This window comes from Nothoprocta perdicaria, unplaced genomic scaffold, assembly GCF_003342845.1.
Source record: "Nothoprocta perdicaria isolate Ctin4 unplaced genomic scaffold, notPer1 scaffold_81, whole genome shotgun sequence".
NCBI lineage: Eukaryota > Metazoa > Chordata > Aves > Tinamiformes > Tinamidae > Nothoprocta > Nothoprocta perdicaria.
This window is the reverse complement of record NW_020456099.1, coordinates 1,276,943-1,299,311: the sequence shown is the minus strand read 5'-3', so window position 1 is coordinate 1,299,311 and position 22,369 is coordinate 1,276,943. Positions and strand designations below refer to the sequence as shown.

The window sequence follows — 22,369 nt, the reverse complement described above, 5'->3', positions numbered from 1 at the left end:
CGCCGGCCCCTTTAAGGCCGCGGGGGGCGGGGCGGCCGCGGCGTGACGTCGCGGCGCGGGGTGTCGCTCCAGATAACGCGCGCTCGCCGCCCTTCCAGATCCTTCTGGAACGCGCGTCGCCCGCGGGCCGCGCAGCCCGAGCCCTTCCGGAAAGAGCCGAAGCGGGAGCGGCGGCCTCGCGGCTTCCCCGGCGGGCGTCGCAGCGCGCCTGCGCGCAGCGCGGTAACCGCCGGTTGGTGGCCGCCGCTCCGCAGTGGGGGAAGCGCGGCGGGCGCGCAGCAGCGGGCGCCCCGCAGCCGGCACGCTCGGCGCTGCCGCTCCAGTCGCTCTAGGCCGGCGGGCAGCGGGAGGCGCCAGCTCGCCGCCATGTCCGTGGTGGGCATCGACCTCGGCTTCCTCAACTGCTACATCGGCGTCGCGCGCAGCGGCGGCATCGAGACCATCGCCAACGAGTACAGCGACCGTTGCACCCCGTGAGTAGCGGCTCCCTGGGCTCTCCCCGGGCCCTCCGGGTGCCCGAGGCAGCGGGGAGCGGAGCCCGGAGCTGCGGGGAGGCAGCGGGAGCCGCCATCTGCCCCCCCTTTGCTTTTTCCCCGTGGGGTTCGGGGCTCTAACGGCCGGTCTGGCGGCCGTTGCTGCGCGACTCCCCGATCCGCGGCCGCGGGAGCGCGCTGCCGGCAGCCGGGCTCGGCTCGCAGCGGGGCCGCGGGCTCCTTCCGCCAGCCGGTACCYGGAGGCGCCCGTTTGGGGCGGGAAGTCACCCCAGAAACGCTCCCCTTCCCTTCGACCCCCTCCCCGGCGTCAGGCTCCTCCGTGTCCTTGAGCCGCCGAGCGGCTCCTCCGCACAAAGGAGCCCGCTCCTGCCCTTGGCTCGGCCGCTCGCCTCGCCCCGCACCGCACCGGCGCATGGGGCGGCTTCCCCCGGGAGCCACGGGGCAGCGGGGGCGAGGCTGGGGAGGATGTCGATCCGCCTGGGAAACGGGCGAGCGGCGCCATGAGCTCCCTCTCCGCGAACCTGTCCTTGCTTGCACAGCGCTTGCACCGCGCTGCATCTGTTGGCTGTGCAGTACCGAGGCTTCGGGCGGGGGGGCTGCGGCCGTGGTGATGGGATACGCAAAAGTAGGTGGAGATTTTCCCCCTATGTTTCTATGGGCTACGTCTCGGATTTTTGGAGAGCTCCATCTGTGCATAATTTCCAAGAAAGGGTCAGGAACTCATATAGTACTCGTAAAACTTGGCTTTTGGACGGTGCTTGCCTTAATAGCTTGGATAGCTGACAGCAGAAACGTGTTTCTGCTCTGTAATCCTGTATAAACTTCACTGCTACTACCATGTCAGTCTTGGAGAAATGTTACACTTGGTAGTGCTTTACAAAGTCTTGGAGAAATCCAGAGAGGTGTTCTGAAATGCATGCTGTTTGTATAGGGGGAAACAAAAAAGCTACGATTTTATGAGAACTGAAATTCTGAGAGCTTTCAAAATCTCAAGAAGCCTCCCTTTCACTCGCAGAATTGTTGCTCGGTATCCCTGGGCAGCTGCAGTTTCCTTCCCCTTTATGATGCAGAGGGCTTCTAATTTCCCCCTGTTCATAGCACACATTTCTTCCTGCAGACACGTTTTCCATGTAGTTTTCCATTATACCCAAGTAACTGCTTCCAAAATATTTGCAGAATGATTAGGAAATTAAAGCATGGTTAGTGAGACGGTACCTTGTGAGAACATACACTCAGAGGCATTGGATGCCTCAGCTCAGGTGACGCTTCTCCTGGCTTCTCTTTCTCCAGAAAAGCATTAGAAGCTTTTTAAAGCCCTATTATTTTGAAGTAACTCCCCAAAGTAAATAAAATCTTRGGATTCTAATACTGCTACGTTTTAACTAAGCCTTTTTTGGACTGGTGTTTGGGTGGTGGTCTAAGAGGTGTGTCTGCTCTAGGTTTTATGTGCTGTGCTGCATAAGAATACCTGAGCTAGCCCTGGACAAGCTCATGCCCTCGGCTGCCTCGGTGCCATGAAGATRTGCAAGGATATGGGTTAGGCTCTAAAGATAGGCTGCTAACGCCTGCCTTGCGCAGGGCTAATTGCGCTTCCTGGGCAAGGCTAATTACCACAGCCGGCTGCTGCCTTCKGAGCCTGTTCAGGTGTGTGTGCAGAGCAGCGTTAGGGCAGGTAAYTTTGGGGCTGCAGACAAAGCTCTGTAGACTACCTTCGGGTAGTCTATGAGCTTATTATCACGTGTTAATTGAACAACCTCTAAACCACCAGTCTGGTGTTGCTGTTCCTAAACCATTCAGGTGTGAGCCCTTGGGTTAGCAGCTTGACACTGGGCCTTTCACGGTGTGTTTTGTGATCTACGTCTTCTCAGCTAGGGCGTGGGATTGCCAGTGTTTTTACAGTGCATGTTTATTTTTGAAGTGTTAGTAAAAGTTGGGTGGAAAGGAAGGATAAATACTCTGTCATGAAGTCATCCATTTTGGGAAAACTTGACATACATTCAAGACCAAAAGACTGAAATTATCTTGAGATATTAACTGACCCCTCTGTAATTCTGAATTAAGATCTCCACCCAGTCTGGTGCAAGCATTTCCAGTAACCCTAGGCAAAATGACTCTCTTATCTGCTATATCTCACTAACATGGCTTTGTGGAGGAAAGAAAGTTGATAATTTGTTAATATTTATATATATATATAATTTGTTATTAACTTTTTTCAGCCCACAAGCAATTAGTGTAATTACAAACTGTAATTAAAATGATGAGGTAGCATCTTCTCCAAAACAACGTATGGAAAGGACTGAAATGTTCTTCTGGTCCCTAATGTGCCTTCTTAGATRCAACAGTCAAGTTTACAGCCAAAGAGAGCACGTCTTGGTGTGTGTTTGGGGGGTTTTTGGGGTTTTTTTTGACTTTTTTGACTTTTTTCCAGCCAAGAGCGAGTCATGTCCTTATGGTCCATATGGGACCACAGCAACATAAGAAAATGATGAAAGAAGAAAACTCTCATGTGCTGAGATGTGAAGTTTCATGCCGTGTTATAGGTGGTTTGAAAGTACTGATGTCTCRCAACAGAATCCAGAAAAACCCTGCTATAATAGCATTAGCAATTTGCAACCATTATCCATAAAATAAATGCATTGTAAGCCAGTTGGAGCCTTTCTGACTTGCTTTTTTTCCCCCCAGTATTTAATTCAAAAGAATAATTGGGCATGGTAATACTTAACAATAAAAATACAAAATGCATGTTGTTTGTGAAAGCTGAGCTACTTGTTCAAAATCATCRTGCAGTGCATTTTCTACTTGCAGCAGTTAAATCCAGGGAAGGTTCCACATGTTTAGTGTGGTCTTTATAACAGGAAGAGGTTGCTAGATAGATAACACTATCACATTGCACATGGTGCTGCCTTTGTAATGAAGACGGAGAGGAGGCAGGAAGCAAGCTACTGTTCTGACCTTTATGCATTCACTAAGCAACTCAATTTTCACCTCATGAAATGTGGATTATAATTGGTATTACAGCTGAAGAATTCTAGGCAGATCAGTTCCTTTCTAGGGAAATGGTTCCATTTCACATCTCTGAAACGAAGGTGGCAACAGCAATGGAGTTGTTCATACTTTTTTGTAGGTTTTGTTGCTCCTTGAACGGYGGCCAGCAGCTAGTGGCCCTGATGYTCAGCCCCGGGCTGGCGGAGAGGCTGCTGACTGCAGCAGCAAGTGGCCTCACGTGGCTTAGGACCCTGCTGGGGCTTGGCCCTGTGCTGGGGCTGGACAGGGAGCTCAGGCAGCCTGAAGGGCTGTGAGAAGAATCAAGTGCCACGAGCCTTCATAGYGAGGCGCTTGGCAAGCCTCTTCCCAGGCCACCTGCCCCTCTGGGCTGCCAGCCACCAGTGCCTGGTAGTCCTCAGTCGCAGGAGGTTCTGGATATGCATTTGGTAGTTTTGACTATCCTGGCTCTTCTGGTGTAGGTTTCTTTTAATGGCCAATTTAGGATTATTGTTATTAAAGAATCCTAAAATGTGAATGTAGTTGTAGCAAGCCTCAGGGCTTTGGAATCAGAGAAGCCTGACCAGCAAAATTCAGGTTTTTATAGTATGTGTCACACTTTCAATTATGAGTTGCGACCCTTACAGTTCTTACTTTTATATCTTCATTTTGAAAGAATATCCTGTGCAATTCTAAAGAAAATAATTATGGTTGGTAATGGTATCTAAACTAACTTGTAAAGAATAAGCAATAGCATTTTACTGCAAGTGCTGGTGCTTTGTATAATAAAGTTGTTAAAGATTAAATACCATATCCAAGTTCTACTAGCGTGTTGTCTTTTTTTAATTATTTTTAAAAGTACTATGGAAATATTTTGTTTTCTTTGAAGCTGATTTTTTTCTTTTTTTCTTTTTTTTCTTTTTTTTTCTCTCATAGAGCATGTATATCTTTAGGATCCAAGACACGAGCCATAGGGAATGCAGCAAAGAGCCAGGTAAATGGATCAAAAAAAATTCGCCGTCTAATCTGACTTCTTATGTTGAACTGTGGAAAGAATAGTAATCAGTGAACTTGGTACTCCTCTGTTGCAGAGGAATTACTCAGAGAGGAGGGGAGGGGGAAAAAAAAAAAGCTACTCTGTTCCCTCATTTAAAATAAGCCTTTTTTCCTTGACCACTTGTCACTGCATTAATCAAATCCACAGTTAAATCTGTTGTGACTGTTGCTTAATTTTTGAAAAGCTAAAGCAGTTGAAGAGTGAAATTTTAGGATATAGATAATGACTATTGTTCATAAAGGGTAATGAATGAATGCAGCTTAGTAATTTACTGTCTAAAGTTCAGAAGGGAGTAAAATTTCTCTGTATTTGGGGAGAGACTCTGCCCAAAACTCGGTCACCTGCTCTGCGAGTAAAATAAAATGACCGAGCAGAAGACTTCATAATGACCCATATGAATTTCCAAAGTCAGAGTAGGTGAAGCCTTGCTGCCTTTCTCACATACCTGCATCACGTTAGCATGTTGAGAGGAGGACAGCTTCTCAGCAGTATGTCAGTAATTGGCACTGGTGAAGGTTATGGAGCCTACTGGTAACGCAGTGTACGCTCGCTCTCTGGCACAGCCTGTAGCATTTGCTTCCTGAGAAACTTTACACTGCTTATCTGAGCTCAGGACGTGAACCTTCCTCATGAGAAGGTGCCCTGCCAGTCCTGCTTTTGTCCAGCTGCGAAGTGTGGCATTTAGACTGGTAAACTCAGTTTATGCTGGAATCTATTACCCTGGAGCAAATTCTTTTAACAGTTGAAATAYTGTTTGTTAGAATTGTCCTATTCTGTTCCTAAAATAGTTATGGTGAAGCACTGACTAGGGAATAGTTATGAGGAGATTTTTATCCCCAGGTGGGCTCTGAATTAAAGCCAGACTTTTAAGCAAAGGGAAGGCTTAAATCTGTTGCTTTCATGTAGGATTAATATAAGCAGTAGTTTCAGTGTTGCAGTGGCTGTCTGCAGCAGTTGAGTGTACACTATGATAATCAAATTATGTCATACTGTATCTGAAAAATTTTAATAAAAGKTGCAGTGAAAATTGGCTGCATGCTTGCTGGCAATAAAAAGGGAAGAAAATGTGAGTTTTATAATGGAGACCTATTTTATTTTAAAATGCCTTTTTCCKATGTGCTGTGCTCCCATTTTCCCTTGCTTTCCAATGAATGCATATTGCTTTAAATAAGTCTCCCAGTTAGTGCTTCAAACCCAAATTAAAAAGTCCCTTTCTAGATAGTCTTTTATACTRTGCATCTCATGGTCAACCAAAAATAAACTGTTTTCCACAGATTGTCACAAATGTAAAAAATACATTACATGGCTTCAAAAAACTGCATGGAAGAGCATTTGAAGATCCTTACATACAGGCTGAAAGGGCCAAACTTCCCTATGAGYTTCAGAAGATGCCAAATGGCTCTGTAGGAGTAAAGGTGAGTTTAGCTCAAAGTTCAAAAAAGGTTAAGTATGGYTTATATTTCCCATAAATAAAATGTACTCTATGATAGTTTCAGTTAAAAATCAATATTTTTTCCCCTGCTGTAATGTCTGCTCAATAGTATACTTTTTTTTTTAGCTTTGACATGTCAGTTGAGCTTTCATATCAATTTATTAGCTTTGTGTACTTAGTGTAGTACCTTCTATTTTATATTCCCAGATTACTTTCAAATAGTTTTAATTATTGTGCATGACTCATGACTGTTAGTCTTAGCTGCGTTTTAACTCTTAGGGGAATGCAGACACCAAGTTTCAGGAAAACTAGATAACGCTCTGAATTTTGAATCCAAACAGGTTATTTATTCTTAATTTGCTTCCAAAGTAAATGGCTTGAAACTGTTGTTGTCAAAACTCAGACTTCCTGATTTCCAACTGTGTGTGTCTGCCCTTAACACTGTCATTTGGAGACAGTGCACTTGGGAAGCCACCACAGTCAGCCTCACTTGCTGCACCCAGGGCTGCCTTGCCAAGGGCTTCAGAGCACATGAAGGAGACTTCTTKTGCTACTTAGACATACTCCTGTTGTGCCGTATTAACTGCCAGTGTAAACATAGCCATMGTTCTTTTTTCTGGCATTCCCTGCACAGCAGTGTTTGGGGTTGCTAGAGAGACCTCGGTCAGAGAACTGAGGATGTGTAACCTCATATGACCCACTCCAACTGTGGGTCAAAGGTACAGATGTGTTTCCTGGCAGGACAGAGTTGCTGGAGGTGCCTTATTTGCTCCTGCTCCACCWTATGCAGCTTAGTGACCTTTGGGGGAAACAAGTGTTCACTGCMTTTGTTCCAGAGATTGGATTTTTAGCTCATGTCAGGAAAAGCAGGCTTTTATTTATTTTTTAAATCATTTTTWAAATAATCCTTAGAAATAACTGAACTGTCGAGGTTTCCTATAAATAGATGTTCAAGCAAATGGAATTGTTAAGATGGAAGTAGCATGAATTCCTAGTGTGAATTGACATTTTAGTTGTATGTCCACAGTCTGATGTTAAAATGAGGTCTCAGAAATTATAGAGAAGTCAAAGCAGCAGATCTTAGAAATGAGGTGATATATCTCTGAAAGGGTCTTGGATTTGTTGTGGTACTTCCAGGGAAAGGTGAAAAACCAGAATCTGCAGTCTTCAGATTAGCTCTGGATTTGATAGGACTTCAACTTCAATTAGAAACCTTCAGCAARGTCCACTTGCCCACTGATGGAGGAATAAATGTTTGTCCATGCACATGCACCCATTGGTACAGAGGAATCTTAACCTGAGAATTTATTACAGAGTTGCTACTTTATATTTCAGGTGAGATACCTAGATGAAGAAAGACCATTTGCAATTGAACAGATAACAGGAATGTTGTTGGCCAAGCTCAAAGAGACTTCAGAGAGTGCTTTGAAGAAGCCAGTGGCAGACTGTGTGATTTCAGTAAGTTGTAATACGTTGCAAATCTACACTGCAATACACAATCTTTCAACTACCTAGCTATTTAGAACTGATTTGCCTAAATAAGTAGGCTTTTATGGTTTTTTTTTCCGATTGATACTTCTGTAATCAYGTGACAAAATGAAATTCATTAAACCTGTGTTTTTTGAACAGAAAATACCTATCCAAGAGATCAAAGTACTTGTAAAACGGATCCAAACTGTCTGACTCAGTACTAGATAACTAACCTGTTATAAATGGGAACTGGCCTATATGTGAGTGTATGCACTTTCAGACAAGCTTCCCAAGTGTATGTTAAATTCCTTACTATAGAAGGATTTTTTTTTTTAACCATCTGAACTGCCACATTTGTTTGTTAGTTTTTCTCTCTTTAATAGTCAATTTGTTATACCTATGGGACTTGGTACTTTGATAGTGCTACTAAAGTTTTGGTCCTGACAGAAAATTTGAGATTCCTGCCCTTTAATTTCTTTTTTTTCTTTAATGTCTTTTTTCTGGTGAGAACTCTTGGCATGAACTATTGGGATTGCCTCTTCCTTGTCAGTTAGAAAGAGAGGAACTGGAAAAAGCTGTCTCTGGAAATCTGCTTTGTGGGTTTTTTTTTTTTTTTTTTACTTAATGTACAAAGACACATATACAAATACAAAGATTCCCATGCAAACAGGGAATCTTTATTAATAGACTGTAATGATAACTAATGATTCAGAAACTAAGAATAAAGTTTTGTGGCTTTAAGCTTCACTGAAGTTTAAAAGGTGAAAGTAGGTTGCAACCAGTTCCCAAGTGGACTCTGACTGTGTTTTGGCTATTTTTGCTGGAATTCAGTATTGCAGTGCTAGCTTGCAGTGTGCACGTAATAACTKAAAATGATACAGCATATGGCTTAGCTTCAATTGTAACACAAATCCAACACCTCAGAATTAAGCTTYACACAGTATTTTTTTGATCTTTTCTTAGCAAATACATGTGTTTAGAAACATATATGGATCTTTTTAGAAACTTAAAAAAAATACTTTGGACTAATAATAATCTTAAGATCAAACTTCCAGTAAAAGAATCTAAGGAACRAGATCTTGATGCATAAATGTAGCTTTAAATACCTAAGTGTGGATTTTTGGTAACAACAAAATGGTTGCTTTGAAATTAAACCATTTTTATGCATGTTTTAATTAATTTGCTGCATTCAGACTGCCTTATTATTCTGAGACTAGTTACAACTGTTTCTTGTGGTAGGAGATTGTTTAATGGGTACATCTGATTTCTCTGCATTCAAGTTCATACGTTACAATATCCTGTATAATGACTTCTTGTGAACAGGTACCCAGCTTCTTCACTGATGCCGAGAGGAGATCTGTAATGGCAGCTGCACAGATTGCAGGATTAAATTGTCTCAGGCTGATGAATGAAACGACAGCAGGTAAATGGGCTGCGTGCACAGGAATAGCCCCCAGCACGTATAAATGTGTTTAGGGGTTGTCTTTTCCACCTCTTTCAGGCCGTTGAGTCTGCCAGGATGACAACACAAGAGCATTGCCCAACTGGGAGCTTGAGGAAAGCTGCCCCAGCTGGTACTGCCCAGTCCAGTTTGGGAACTGGAAACAAAGCAACTCTGCTAGTGGTGTGGTGCTCTAGGCTTGTTAGACACCACAAGAGGAGGAGAGCTGGTTAACTAGAGCAGGCTGCCCCATGGACAGGGAGGGCTACTCYACTTCCAGGGCGAAGCTGCTGGCTCTGTTCTGGGACATAGAGCTGTACTGGGAAAGCCTGAGCTAGTTGGACAAGGTCTGATTGCTGATCCAGCTGGGCTATGCGCCTGTCCTAAATTCTCACTTAATCCTTGTTAGCACTTGGGAGGAACAGAGCATGTTAGTTTGACTAGACGTGAGGTAGTTAATCTTATTTCTTAGTGCTTGATGTAGTTAAAACACACCTTCTTACCCACCGTGTGCTCTTTAAGCAGAGCAGAAGAGTTATGTAGGAGGAACAAATATAAGCAGCATTGTTATTTTTGTACTGCTTTTACCATATTTTACATTTGTATACAGCTTCACTTTAATTTACATGAGTAACTTCCCTATGTGTTTTTTCTCCAGTTGCACTAGCCTATGGCATATACAAGCAAGATCTGCCTGCCTTGGAAGAAAGACCAAGAAACGTGGTCTTTGTGGATATGGGACATTCTGCATATCAGGTTTCAATCTGTGCTTTTAACAAGGGAAAACTAAAGGTAACTTGGAGCTCTGCATTAAACCTTTACGTTAAAGCTTTAATAAGTGATATATAAAGTTTTGAGAAATGACTTTTTGGAACTAGTAAATACCTGTAGCAAATAACTTGAACATGCTGTATACTAAAAACCCCCTGGTGTTCTTGGCAAGGTTGTCAGAACTTTTTTTTATGAGGTACAGAAGTGAAATACCCCCAAACTGTTCTGAAAAGTGGTTGACAGCTAAGTATATGCGTGGTGTTTGTGCCCTGTTACCTCACTGAAGCAGGTGTTTGTATTTTCTGATAATCTTGTAATCTTTGTAGTCATGCAGCTCACTTTTTTTTTCTTTTCAGTAGAATGGGGGATTGTTGAACTGCACTTCTCATGCCATGCACTAGGTCATGTGAAAAATAAGTGAATGATCTTTCAATTTCTGCACTTGTCATCTTTAAGTTTAGAGTGGTGATGGTAGCTGAATGTCTCTAAATCTGTCTTTGCTAGCAAAACGTGGCCACACAGTCATATGAAAGGTGGAACTCTTTGTATTTCAGTTACAACACAGGACTAGTGATAGCATGACAAGATAACTACCTCAGTGTACAGCTGCTTTAGTGAGCTGGCAAATTGTGCAGGGGCCATCGCCTGGTTTAGGAAGTAGTATGGTTAATGTGTATGTATGGCAAGGGAGAGGGGTAGAGATTGTGTTGTTAGGTGAGCTGCATAGGAGAGCGATCCCTAGATCTGTAATGTTAAGTTTAATAACTTTTTTTTTCCTGTGTAGGTCTTGGCAACTACCTTTGATCCTTTCTTAGGTGGTAGGAATTTTGATGAGGCTTTGGTAGACTACTTCTCTGAAGAATTCAGGACAAAATACAAACTGAATGTAAAAGAGAATCCCCGAGCACTGCTGCGACTATATCAGGAATGTGAAAAACTAAAGAAGCTTATGAGTGCAAATGCTTCTGACCTTCCACTTAACATTGAATGCTTCATGAATGACCTTGATGTCTCTAGTAAGATGAACAGGTAYTGTGTGCTGCTTTCCCTGAAGTGGAATGAAAGGTTGTGTCTAAGCTGGCTTGTGATCTGAGACCTCCTTTATTTTTTCCGTTTCTGTAGAGCTCAGTTTGAACAATTGTGTGCTGCCCTTCTGTGCAGAGTGGAACCTCCTCTAAGAGCAGCCATGGATCAAGCTAGTAAGTAGGAGTTAGTAAAAGTATTTCTTTTAGCTCAAGAAAGTAGCTGGTAATAGTTATCCTAGATCCCTTTAATGATTATCTTTTGATGTATTTTTGTATTTATTAGAATTGCAAAGCTAAGTACTGAAAAGTTAAATGTAAGTTCCATTCATCTGCTTGTCATGTATGCATGATCGCATTTCTGCCTCCCTTAGTGCACAAACCACTATGCAACCCTGGTTTACTGACTCTCCTTCACCTTGTGCAATGGAAAAGGTTGGCCCTCTGAAAGCTTCTCTCTCCTCTTAAGCAATGATAGCAAAACTATCATTCCTTGCCTTAGCATTTTTTCAAATGCCTGGCCAGCTTGTTCCATATGTGATACGTACCTGACCTCACTGATCTGAGAATTTGGCAATAGATACTTGAAGTAAGATACTTGAAGCAAGATACTTGAAGCATGTGCAAATAAGTTTTTATTTTACTACTTTTTTGTAATTTAGGACAAAAATAGGCTTCCATAAGGATAGGAAAAGGCTTAATTTCAAGCCTCTTGAGCTTAAAAAGGAAAAAGTTGCCTTATGTCAATTGGCTAGATAGATAAAGGAATAAGTAAAAGTGGTAACTTCAAGAGGAAGAACTACCCCAGCAAAATCCTGCCAGGGCTAATAGCAGTTAGAGATCACTTTATGCATGTGTGTCCTGAATGAATAATTAAAGCTATTCTGCTAGAACAGGGTAATACTCTTCATGAGTTTTTAATGCAGGCTTTTTTTCTTTGTTCTATTTAGTTTTGCCTCACAATAAACAATGAGGTGACATTCCAGATCGCTTTATTMTTGTTTGGGAGGGCTGAGGTGTTGTCCTGTGGTACAGGGCAGCCGTATGAAAACCCTATTATACCACTTAAGCTTACGTAGAGCAGAGAGGGGATGCATATGGACAATGCGTTTTGAGGAACAGCTATGCTGAAATAACCACTGTTTGGCTTCTGCATCTCCGCAGTTAGGCAACTAGGAAACTTAACAGCCTTGCAGAAGGGACACAGCTTTTTGACTATGTTACTAGTTTTTTACTCTCAAAGTTGTTCTGGGCCGTTGATTATAGTCATTGCCTGTCATGGTGCATAGATAATAAGGAGTTGCAATCTTGTCTTTATTGTGCAGACAATTTTTTGTCATCTTGGTGATAACCTAGGACTCTGCACTGTCTTTTCTAGGACTTCAGCGTGAAGATATCTATGGTATAGAAATTGTAGGTGGGGCCACTAGAATCCCAGCAGTGAAGGAACAAATCTCTAACTTCTTTTGTAAAGAAATCAGCACCACACTAAATGCTGATGAAGCTGTTGCAAGAGGCTGTGCCTTGCAGGTAGGCTTATTAAAATTAAACTTCACTATTACTTGTTTAACTTGATAAACTGCTGAAATATAACTAAGCACAAGGTACTACATCTGAAACTATGTGTAAGGTTTTAGTCTTTGAACATCCTGTCACAGTGACCACATAAGAAATTAGGGTGCTAAGTGATGTTAGCAGAATGGAGTTGCTCAAATTGATAATCCATACTGTTGCTTAAAGGTTTGGAAGCTTTGCTTAGATTTCTACTGACAGTTGCTAGCAAAGCAGCATCTGTTAACTGTGAATTAGGTAAGTCATTCAGCTCRGATAACTTGAATGGCTTCTTAGTAATAGTAGGAAATTTCTGTTTAAAAATTCTGTGATAAGCAAGACCTCTGTGTGACCTGTATTAATTTCTAGTCTGGACTCTTGTATTCACTTTTTCTCACTAAATGCATATAAGCAAATTCTGTTCTTTGTTTTCCAGTGTGCAATTCTTTCCCCAGCTTTTAAAGTACGTGAATTTTCCATCACAGATGTTGTTCCCTATTCAATAACATTAAGATGGAAATCTTCTTACGAAGAAGGAACAGGGTAAGCTGTATGCTGTCGAGTAAAAAGTACATTTGTAGATACCTTTAAACTCTGTTTTTGTGCTTGAACARTTTTCTTCTGCATCATATCTCTTGATTTACTGCTTAGCTACTGGGTATGTATTTACAGCACTTCCATTTGAGCTTAATTTTTGTGAAGTGCAGCATAAAATGTATAGTCCAACATACACTTACAATTCTTCGACATGGAACGCTTGTCCCAAGCTGCCTTTTTAGGTAAAAAATAATTTTGCTACTTGTTAACATGACTGATGATCATCAGCATAATTAGGTTTTCCGTTATCTGTTATGCTCAGTGGTTTAACTTCATTCAATGTTCACTTCAGGGAATGTGAAGTCTTCAGCAAGAACCATGCTGCTCCATTCTCCAAAGTAATTACTTTCCACAAGAAAGAGCCTTTTGATCTGGAAGCTTACTATTCCCATCCTCATGAAGTGCCTTATCCTGATTCCAGAATAGGTAAAAAAAATATGAAGAAAAAGCCAAACCCTAATTTTCATAAACAATGTGTTTGTGGGAAATRGAAAATAAAAACCTTTAGAAGAGCTTTTTTTATCACTGTCCTTCCTAGGTCATAGAAGATCCCAGGTTCTTTTTGGAAAGGTTTAACAGTCTCCACTGTTAAATACAGTGAGCAAACAATGTCAATGTCATCTTGCAGTAGTTTCTAGAAAAGTTAAAGAATGAAGAAAGTTTCTGTTCTGCTCTTTCTGAATGTTTTAAGAAAGCAGGTACAAAGCCTAGTGCCTTGTGTGCCTCTTTGAGCCTGTAGAAGGAATCTGGATCTCATGTGCAGGCCAGCTTGGCTTTCTAGAGAAGCTGAATAAAGATAATTATCTGTCTAGACCAGTATTGGTCCTGACCCTATTGATCTCCAGATAYGCAGGATACAGACACGACGCATGTGCATTTTGGTTTGTGTTTTAAAACTCGGTTACGGAGTAGGAGTTTTCTTTTGGAAGAGATGAGAACATAGTATCTCTGGTTTTAAGTACAGAAAAMAAAGCATCCTAGGCAGTATAAATTAATCAGTAATAATTGGGAAAACAGGTTTTAATTTTTTTAGTTTGAGCTTACATTGCTGGCAACTAAGTGCATAGTGTATATTGAGGCAGGAAGCTTCCAAATAGAGGTAACTTAAATGACATAAAGCCACTACTTTAACACATTTCTGGGGAGGACTARGACAAGTAATGTAAAACTCAGTTTCCTTTTTTTTGTCTTTTTTGAGCTATAGTTTAATCATCTCTTAAATGTTTTTAAGGGCGTTTCACTATTCAAAAYGTTCTTCCCCAACATGATGGTGACAATTCCAAAGTGAAGGTTAAAGTGCGTGTCAACATTCATGGTCTCTTCAGTGTGGCCAGCGCCTCGGTTATAGAGAGGCAGAACATAGATGGAGATCACAACGACACACCTATGGACACTGAATCATCAAGTAAGAATCAAGGCAGAGATGATGAGCTGGTATGTAAACTTGTAAATATCTCACTCCTTGTAAGTCTGAAGAGACAGTAATTGGAGATTAAATCATAGTGTAAGGCTTTTCAAAATTACCTCTCCACCCTTAAATTACTTCTTCAGTTATGTTACACATTTCTTTATGTCAGTATTATTAAAGTACTGATAATGTGATCGTAAGAGCAAAAGTGTAAAAACCAAATGATTCTAAGAATTGGCAGAGACTGGTGAAGAATAACMGAGCAATCTTAGCTATGTAATGGGAACATCCTGAGACTTGTTGGCTCTTGGAGCTTGCTTTTTCATTGGAGGAGGCAGTGAATTCTCATGCGTAGAAAGACTTCCTGATTAAGCCTTCCCCCTAGGTACTTCAGCACTAGTAGTTCTTATTAGCTGGTTTGKAAGACAAGTTGGAGAAGGTGCTGGAAATAAATGTGTGCCAGCTTTGTCATAAGAACTGAGAATGTAGCATTTCATATTTCCTGAGCACACTGTCTAGCTGCAACACAAATGCTGAAGATGATGGTGTCACCCCAGAGCAGCCTATCAGTCCCCTTCCCTGTTTTGGAGCAGCGTGGGTCAGCTCCCTGTGTGTGTGACCTCCTCAGAGCAGGTGGCCGGGTGGCCACGTGTGGCAGTCGTGTTGCGGAGCCGAGGACTGGGCAGCAGGAGCAGTTCGCAGCTTGGAAGGTGCCCCAAAGGTGGCCTCAGGAGCTCTTCTTGTTTGTGCCCTTCTGAAGCTTTGGGGGTTTAGGAACCTTGCAGCTCACAAGGGTGAGAAGAAAGCTAAAGGCAAAGAGCAAGAAACACGGTGGCAAGTTGCAGCTTGCCCCTCCAGCTGCCTCCGGCCAATGCCGCAAACGGCTCAGCGGAGCAGCACGTGTACCAGGCTGCAGAAGGCAGGGAGGGAGTGCCAGTTGCTGAGTAACTCTGGACAGAAAGCAAAACAGTTTGTATTTGTGCTCCTTAAATTTTCAGCTGTTCTCAGGAACAAGCTTTCAAGGCTGAATTGTACTTTAAATACGGAACTTAATGCTATTGTTGGACAAGTGTTTTGCATGTGATATTTGTGTATAAAGGAAACGGTAGAAAGGGACACGGCTGACACTGTGTTTAATCAGCACTGTACGCAGAGCATAGGGCTCTAGGGCGAGTAGTGCACTGTGCTCAGTATCAGTACAAGAGTAACTGCTTCAGTCCTCAGGCTTTCTGCTTGTTTGTAGTACTTCTGTTTGTCCTAATGAATGTATTATTTTACAATGATGCTTGTCAGCAATTATCTTTCGTTATTGAGGATGACACCCTCGACTCCGAGGAGGAGGTTTGTGGTGAATATTTATTTTTACCCTCTAGCTTTTTCCTTGTAGAAAACTTTCCCTCCAGTTGTTTCTTTTCTGTGTGAACAGTAAGAATGATAAATGAGGATTTTTCCCTGGCCTCAAATGACACAATTTGGCAAAAGTAGCTCTCACTTTTTAACCTTTATGGTTACAGACTTGCTGACTCAATTGGCATGCCTAACCTTAACAGCTGCAGCATGTAAGCCAGTGTTGGAGTTAGAACAGAGATGTTTAAATACATGATTTCTTATTTTACAGAAACAACAATGAATTATTTCATGTGTGTATGTAACGTGTAAATCTGGAAGTCTTAATTCCTTGTCCATGAAAGTAATTGTTGACTTTTCAAGTTGTAGCTGCAGCTCGCTACTAGTATGCTGGTTAATGTGGATGTCTAAATATTAGTCACCTTGAAAATCTGAGGCTAGGTCAGTCCCATGTTCTGTTTCAAAAAGTGTTTGCAAMGATGAACTATTAAAAGGCAAGCTTTTTTTAAAACAAAAAAGTGACTAGCTCTGATAAATACAGAGATGCCACTAAAGCCCACAGATTTAGAATAGGTAACCTATTGGTAAAGTAAAACACATTTTTAATTTGGGATGTGAGAGGAAGACAATTGGTCACGTACAGTGACAAYCTACTACAGAACTAGTTTTGTGGACAGATGCATGTGGTAATTAAATTATTTCTACATAAGATGACAAACTAAAATTTGAGCGAAGCAGTGTGAGATGGCAGTTCTGGCTGTTCCATAGAGAACTTGTGGATTTTTGCCTGTGTCAGTGTTGTGTTACTAGAATGTCCTTTACATACGTTTTAGATGTATTTGTTTCTAAATTACACTGGAGAGAGTATCCACTTGGCTTATAGTTCTGTCATAGGGAACAGAAGAGATTCTCATTATTTGGAGGGGCACACGCAGTTCACTTCAACTGAGGAAGAGGTGAATGTAGTATTGTATTGAAATAACTGTTCAAAGATGGTGGATCAAAACCATTGTTAGATTAAATGGTTCGTATATAATGTCATCTGTCATACAAATACTACAGTAAAGCTGTGCATTCAGTTATGTAACTCTTTTCTAGGATAAAATGCAAATTGATCAAGATGAARGTATTCAAAAAAGTCAGGCTGAACAACAGAGCCAAGCAGATGAGGAAACCGAAAACGCAGGAACTGAAACAAAGGTTGGTATTCCCYATTGAAAAGGAAGTGTTTCACCTGAACTTCTTTGTTTGGTGTTTTTCAAAATCTTGCCGTTAACCTTATCAATTGCAATACATAGAACCATATTTGGAGGATCACTGCAAGAGCTACATTAGAAATTCTGTGTTAGTGCTTTCATTTCTGATGCACTATGTGCTGAAGACTTTGAAGMAAGCCTCCTTTATTTAACATAATTTATTATGTTAAATATTAATATTTAATAATAAATAATAACTATTAATAATTATTAGTATAATAAATGTTATGTTAAACATATTTATTTAACATAATTTTATAGTGAAGATGGAATTTAAGGAAACTTAAGAAATGCTTGCTATGGAGACAAACATGAAGGAGTGTGTAACTTGAACAAGTTTTATTGATAGTTCTTCAGGTTACGTTTAAACAAACACCACTGGTTTGGTGCGAAGTTAAGGTAACAGTGATTCCAAATAGCAGTTGTGTAACTGTGCTACGCTGATCTCCTGCATTTGTAGCCGCTTTATTAGTTTGTTTTGTTATCTTTTGAGCATAAATGTAGTAATGCTGCTGTTCAAAATTTGTTACACCTGTAAATCTTTTCACAGACTGCTTCTGGAGACAAGCAGGATCATCTAAACCAGCCTAAAGCTAAAGCAAAAGTCAAAAGTATTGACCTACCTATACAGGCTAGCCTCTACAGACAACTGGGACAAGATCTTATCAATTGCTACATAGAAAATGAGGTATGGAATGTAAACAGGTGATGAATGACACTGTAAATAATGGTCCAAAAACATGTGCAGCCATAAGCCGATCTTATTACTCAATAGACTAAACCTTGGAGGTTTGTCTGTTTTGTTTGAGTGAAATTAACTGTTTCACTGGGAGTATTTGACTCTCGGATTTTCTTAAATAGATATTTTCTGGGCCTTTCAGGTATTGTTCGTTACTCTTAGGATTCTGCCAATATAAGCTCTGAGAAACAATCCGAAGAATAAATCGGGGAAGAATTTCTGTAGGACAGGAAGGTTATTAATGACCGCTAAACCAGGGTCAAGGCTCTTCCCTTCTAGTTCTCWGTGGTCATCAATTTGCTTTCGATACCGGATCCATTTTTTGGATCTGCAACTTTAACCCCTGCACCTTCTCTGTCCCTCTTTGTGTAGAAGACAAAAGAAGCACAAAGGTGCAAAAACTATCACTGATAGTAAATTAAAGAGTCTTCTGTCAAGTTCTGTGGTACAGTTTTGAGAAGAATAATGCTTCAGTTTGATCCTTTATTTGCTTTTTAGCTTAAACTAAGCTTCTCTTCATAGGGCAAGATGATGATGCAGGACAAGCTCGAGAAAGAGAGAAATGATGCTAAGAATGCTGTTGAAGAATATGTGTATGACTTCAGAGACAAGCTCTGTGGAGTTTTTGAGAAATTCATCACTGAAGAAGTAAGACGTATCTGGATCAATTGTTTAAAAAAAAAGTTTCTTTGAACTTCAATTTGATGGTGATATATATGGAGGCTGCAAGGAGTTCCTTGGACTTGTCTCAAAATGTGAAATTGGTTCATTTCACAGAGGTCAAGTTTAAGTTCCGTATGCTTTGACCAGGCCAAGGTCTGTAAGGAGGGATTGTGAATAAAGAAATACTGTTCTATGGTTGCAATAACAAAAAGCAGAACTGATCACTATTAGCCCCTAAATGTCATCAGAAGTTTGGCATTAAACAAAACAGTGTGTGTGAAACACAGCAACTCCCCTTGTGCTCATTTTCATTAACTTGGAGATGGGATTCCTTCCCCTCTTGAAAAGCACTGTGAATTTCATGTGCTATTGAAGTCCAATCAAAAGATGGTAGAGCAAGTGTTTATTGGGTTTTTGCAAACGCGGTGTTGAAAGAGCACTTCCCCTGCAGTAGTTTCTCTAGTATCTGTTTAAGTAAAAGCTGGCTGGGAGCAGACAAGCAGTTCTTGAAAGCGGCAGATGGGCCGCAGCAGTTGAAGGTCTGCTCTCCAGAATGCTGCACTAGTCCAGCAGTGCAGTACAAATGCTCTTCCACTAGAAACTCAGAGTGCAGGGCAGATGTTTCRTCCCAGGTGCTAAGCAACCTGTTCAGTTGAGGTTTAGTTCAGTAAAGAGGATAGACAAGGATCGCTGTTTCCCGATGACTGAAGATCAAGACTTTACTTGTAGATAACAGAGTCCAATTAAAGGAAACTTAACTTTAGCATATATACCTTTATCCAAATTTCTATTAGCTTTCCTTTTTCCCCAGCTATGCTACAGCACTTTCTGATCAACAGAACTTGGCATGTAAAGAAAACATGCAGGCATTCCTAGAAGATGCATCTTTCTTATAAAATTAATACTGAAGTTACATAATTCCTATAAACTTCACGTGCAAATCAGATTGTTAAAGCTGAAGCGCTTCTTGTATGATTCTGTAACTGTTAGTTAATGACAGCATTTCTTCATGAACTGGGTCTTAAACTGATGAATTCAACAGTTCTTTTCTTCAGTAGGGAGGTGTGTGTGTCGTCTTTGGTTTTTTTCTTTTTTCTTTTTTTTTCTTTTTTTTTTTTTTGTGGGAGGTTTTATTTATCATCTTGTTTTCCTAACTTGTTTTATAGGATTCAAATAAACTGACCTTGATGTTGGAAGACACAGAAAACTGGCTTTATGAAGATGGAGAAGACCAGCCAAAACAAGTGTATATGGATAAGCTTCAGGAGTTGAGAGTAAGGCTTTAAATTATTTTCCTATTTTAAAAAAAAAAGCATGTGTCTGTATGTTTGTGTACATATATATAAGTGTGCGTGTATACATACATACTTGCAAAAACTAGATCACCTAAAAGATGTATATGTTCACAGGCATATGCAGGTTTTGTAAATTTACTAAGCATAAAAGTCCAGGTTATTTCTGGATGTTTCAGATGGGCAATGAGCGTATAATTTAGAGTTAAGAATACAATTCTTAATGCTGGCTTTGCTTCTAATCTGAGAACTCTCAAATTAAGTCAAGAAGATTCAATAACTTCAAATAATAGAACTTGAACTAACTGCTATGGGACATTTTTTATAATTCTTACTACATTCTGATAGAGACTGCAGTGTGTGGGTTCTTCCCAGCCCGCCCCCGTCCAGTCCCTCAAGTGTTCATTAYACTTAAACTCTACGCTGATTTTTTTTCGAGCGTTAAGAAAATTACATAGCTGAAATGTTGTGACAGCAACTGTCTGTAAACCTAATCTAATTCCTGCTTGCAATGATATTCTGCAGTTAAAACAAAAATTCAGTTTTATGATACAGTACTTCAAGGCTGAAGAGTGCATTAACAAAAGCTTTTACTTCATTGTACTTATGTTTGCAGAAATTTGGACAGCCTATTCAGGAAAGATACATGGAACATGAAGAGAGACCAAAAGCTTTAAATGAACTGGGAAAGAAGATTCAGCTCCTTATGAAAGCAGTAGAAGCCTATAAAAATAAGGTAGAAACAAATTATTCAGGGAAAGAACTACTTTGGGGGACYGTGAGGCTGGCTGTGGTTCTAGACAACACTGAGGGAGTAACAGGCTGTTTGAAAAGCGTTCTTGGTTGTGGGCTCCTGCCAGCTTCTCAAGTGGTTCTGAAGTGCCAGCCAAAAAGGCTCCAAACCCATGAATCCAACGTATAGCCCGGGGGGGGGAATTCTTTTGTGTTGTTTCTTCACTGACTGGTGCCACTAGAAATTGCAATAGGTGTTTTAACTGATGGCTGTTAACCATTATTTCTATAATTTACAAGATATATTGAAATTAGAGATACTGAACTAAAGTAAAAATCTCAGGTGCCTTTTTGCAACTTCAGTATCAGCTTGTGTTTTTGCAATATGACCTAAAGATCAAATTTTCAAATATTTCTGAAAATATTCTCTGTGTTGATGTTCCACAGTCATTCTTCACTTGTTAAAGCATTTCTTTCTAGTGGACTGGAGCAGTTAGTCTGTCCATGAACTTCTTAAATAGGTGAGAAGCATATACTTTTTTTATACATATCTTTGCCCATAGGATGAAAAATACGATCATCTAGATCCTGCTGAGATGGAAAAAGTTGAAAAATGCATTAGTGAAGCTATGAATTGGTTGAACAGCAAGATGAATGCCCAAAATAAACTAAGTTTAACTCAGGATCCAGTCGTCAAAGTGGCAGAAATGGTGGCAAAAGCCAAGGTAAAACCATCTTCTTGAAATGTAGCTGTCTGGTAGTGTTTTTCTGTAATGCTAAGTTGTGGCCTGTGTATTGAGGTAGGATCTTGTACCTGCAGAGACTTGAGCAGCTATGGAAGAGCCATGAAAAGGGAGCAGCATTACTGCTCGTACTGACTCCTAGCTCATGCTTACCTCTGCAGGAACAGAGCAGGAGCTCTGAATATCTCTTTTAGCAGTCCAAATTAAAGCAGCAGGCTTGCTAGAACACAGATTGCTGTAGGCTCTTAACATACTGCTGGCTTTTTTGCTAGTGGAAGTTTGCTTTTTAAGTGACTAGATTTGATAGAATCCAAGTATAGTCTTTAGAAGTTATAGCGGTTTTGAAGATGCAGCAAATTTGAGGAAGTTTAGGTTCATGTGATGCCTGTGCCACTAACTGAACTCGCTTGTTTTCTCACTTGTGATGCGCCTAGGAACTGGATAGCTTCTGTAACCCCATTGTGTACAAGCCCAAACCAAAGGTAGATGCTCCCAGCAACGGGCAGGCGAGAGCTAACGGGGAGCACAATGGACCAGTGAACGGGCAGAGCGGAGCGGAATCCAAGCCAGATGCAGCCAAGGATTAYGCCCAGCAGACCAAACCATCTGGAGAAATGGAAGTGGACTAAATCCTACGTTTCTTTCACTTAATTAAAATAGTGCAAGTAACCACAGGGTCCATTCTTTTTGTCTGGTACACACCTCAAATGTTCAGTTATTCGTAGCTAACTTTCTGTCATTTGTTGTTGCAGTAGTTCTCTGAAAGTGTTTTATATTAAGTACACCTCTGTTCATTTCCACTGATGCTGCTTATGTGGAGCTTTAGCCAAATGTAGATTGTATAAGTCAGTTCAAGCTTTCCCAGTATATTTTATATCTCAAACATTCAGAATTGATATATAAATGGCAACAATCTACCTTATTTAAAGCTTTTATTGTGGATAAACCTCAGCTCCTTTATTCAGGAAAGGATACTGTATTGCACTACTGATGCTCAAGTATAGATCTAATTGCATCTTTATTTTGGAAAAATATTGGAATTGAAGTGGCAAACTGTCACTTTAAGCACTGACCTTTTCTAGTTATTGTATTGTTATAATTTAAATATTAAAATAGGTTAGTTGGCATACTAGTCCATCTTGTTGATGTACCATGAGAACTGTATGGTGTCTTTTTCATATAAATTGATGATACAAGTTTAAATATTATTTCAGAATCCCCATACCACTAACATATTTAATCTTAGTTATAAAATACTTGCATAATGGCTCTGCCATTTGCTGAAGCTGAGTGAGTGGTCTCATTGGACATTGCTGTACATAATGTACTGTGCTTATGATAGGATGATGCTAATATTAGTATGAAGTGGTAG

At 40.7% G+C, this 22,369-nt stretch overlaps 1 protein-coding gene across 1 annotated transcript; it reads left to right on the top strand.

Annotated features, from left to right (window-relative positions):
* The first annotated feature begins 328 nt into the window (after nucleotides 1-328).
* Nucleotides 329-22,091, top strand: HSPA4L (heat shock protein family A (Hsp70) member 4 like). The gene is made up of 19 exons (XM_026051957.1): nucleotides 329-473; nucleotides 4,413-4,470; nucleotides 5,808-5,948; nucleotides 7,301-7,423; nucleotides 8,759-8,858; nucleotides 9,535-9,668; nucleotides 10,432-10,676; nucleotides 10,770-10,846; nucleotides 12,048-12,199; nucleotides 12,657-12,763; nucleotides 13,110-13,243; nucleotides 14,049-14,251; nucleotides 16,671-16,772; nucleotides 17,379-17,516; nucleotides 18,090-18,215; nucleotides 19,397-19,504; nucleotides 20,139-20,258; nucleotides 20,818-20,979; nucleotides 21,432-22,091. Exons 1-19 carry the CDS (start codon nucleotides 367-369, stop codon nucleotides 21,624-21,626), a joined length of 2,532 nt encoding a protein of 843 aa, XP_025907742.1. The 5' UTR covers nucleotides 329-366; the 3' UTR covers nucleotides 21,627-22,091.
* Nucleotides 22,092-22,369: the final 278 nt, after the last annotated feature.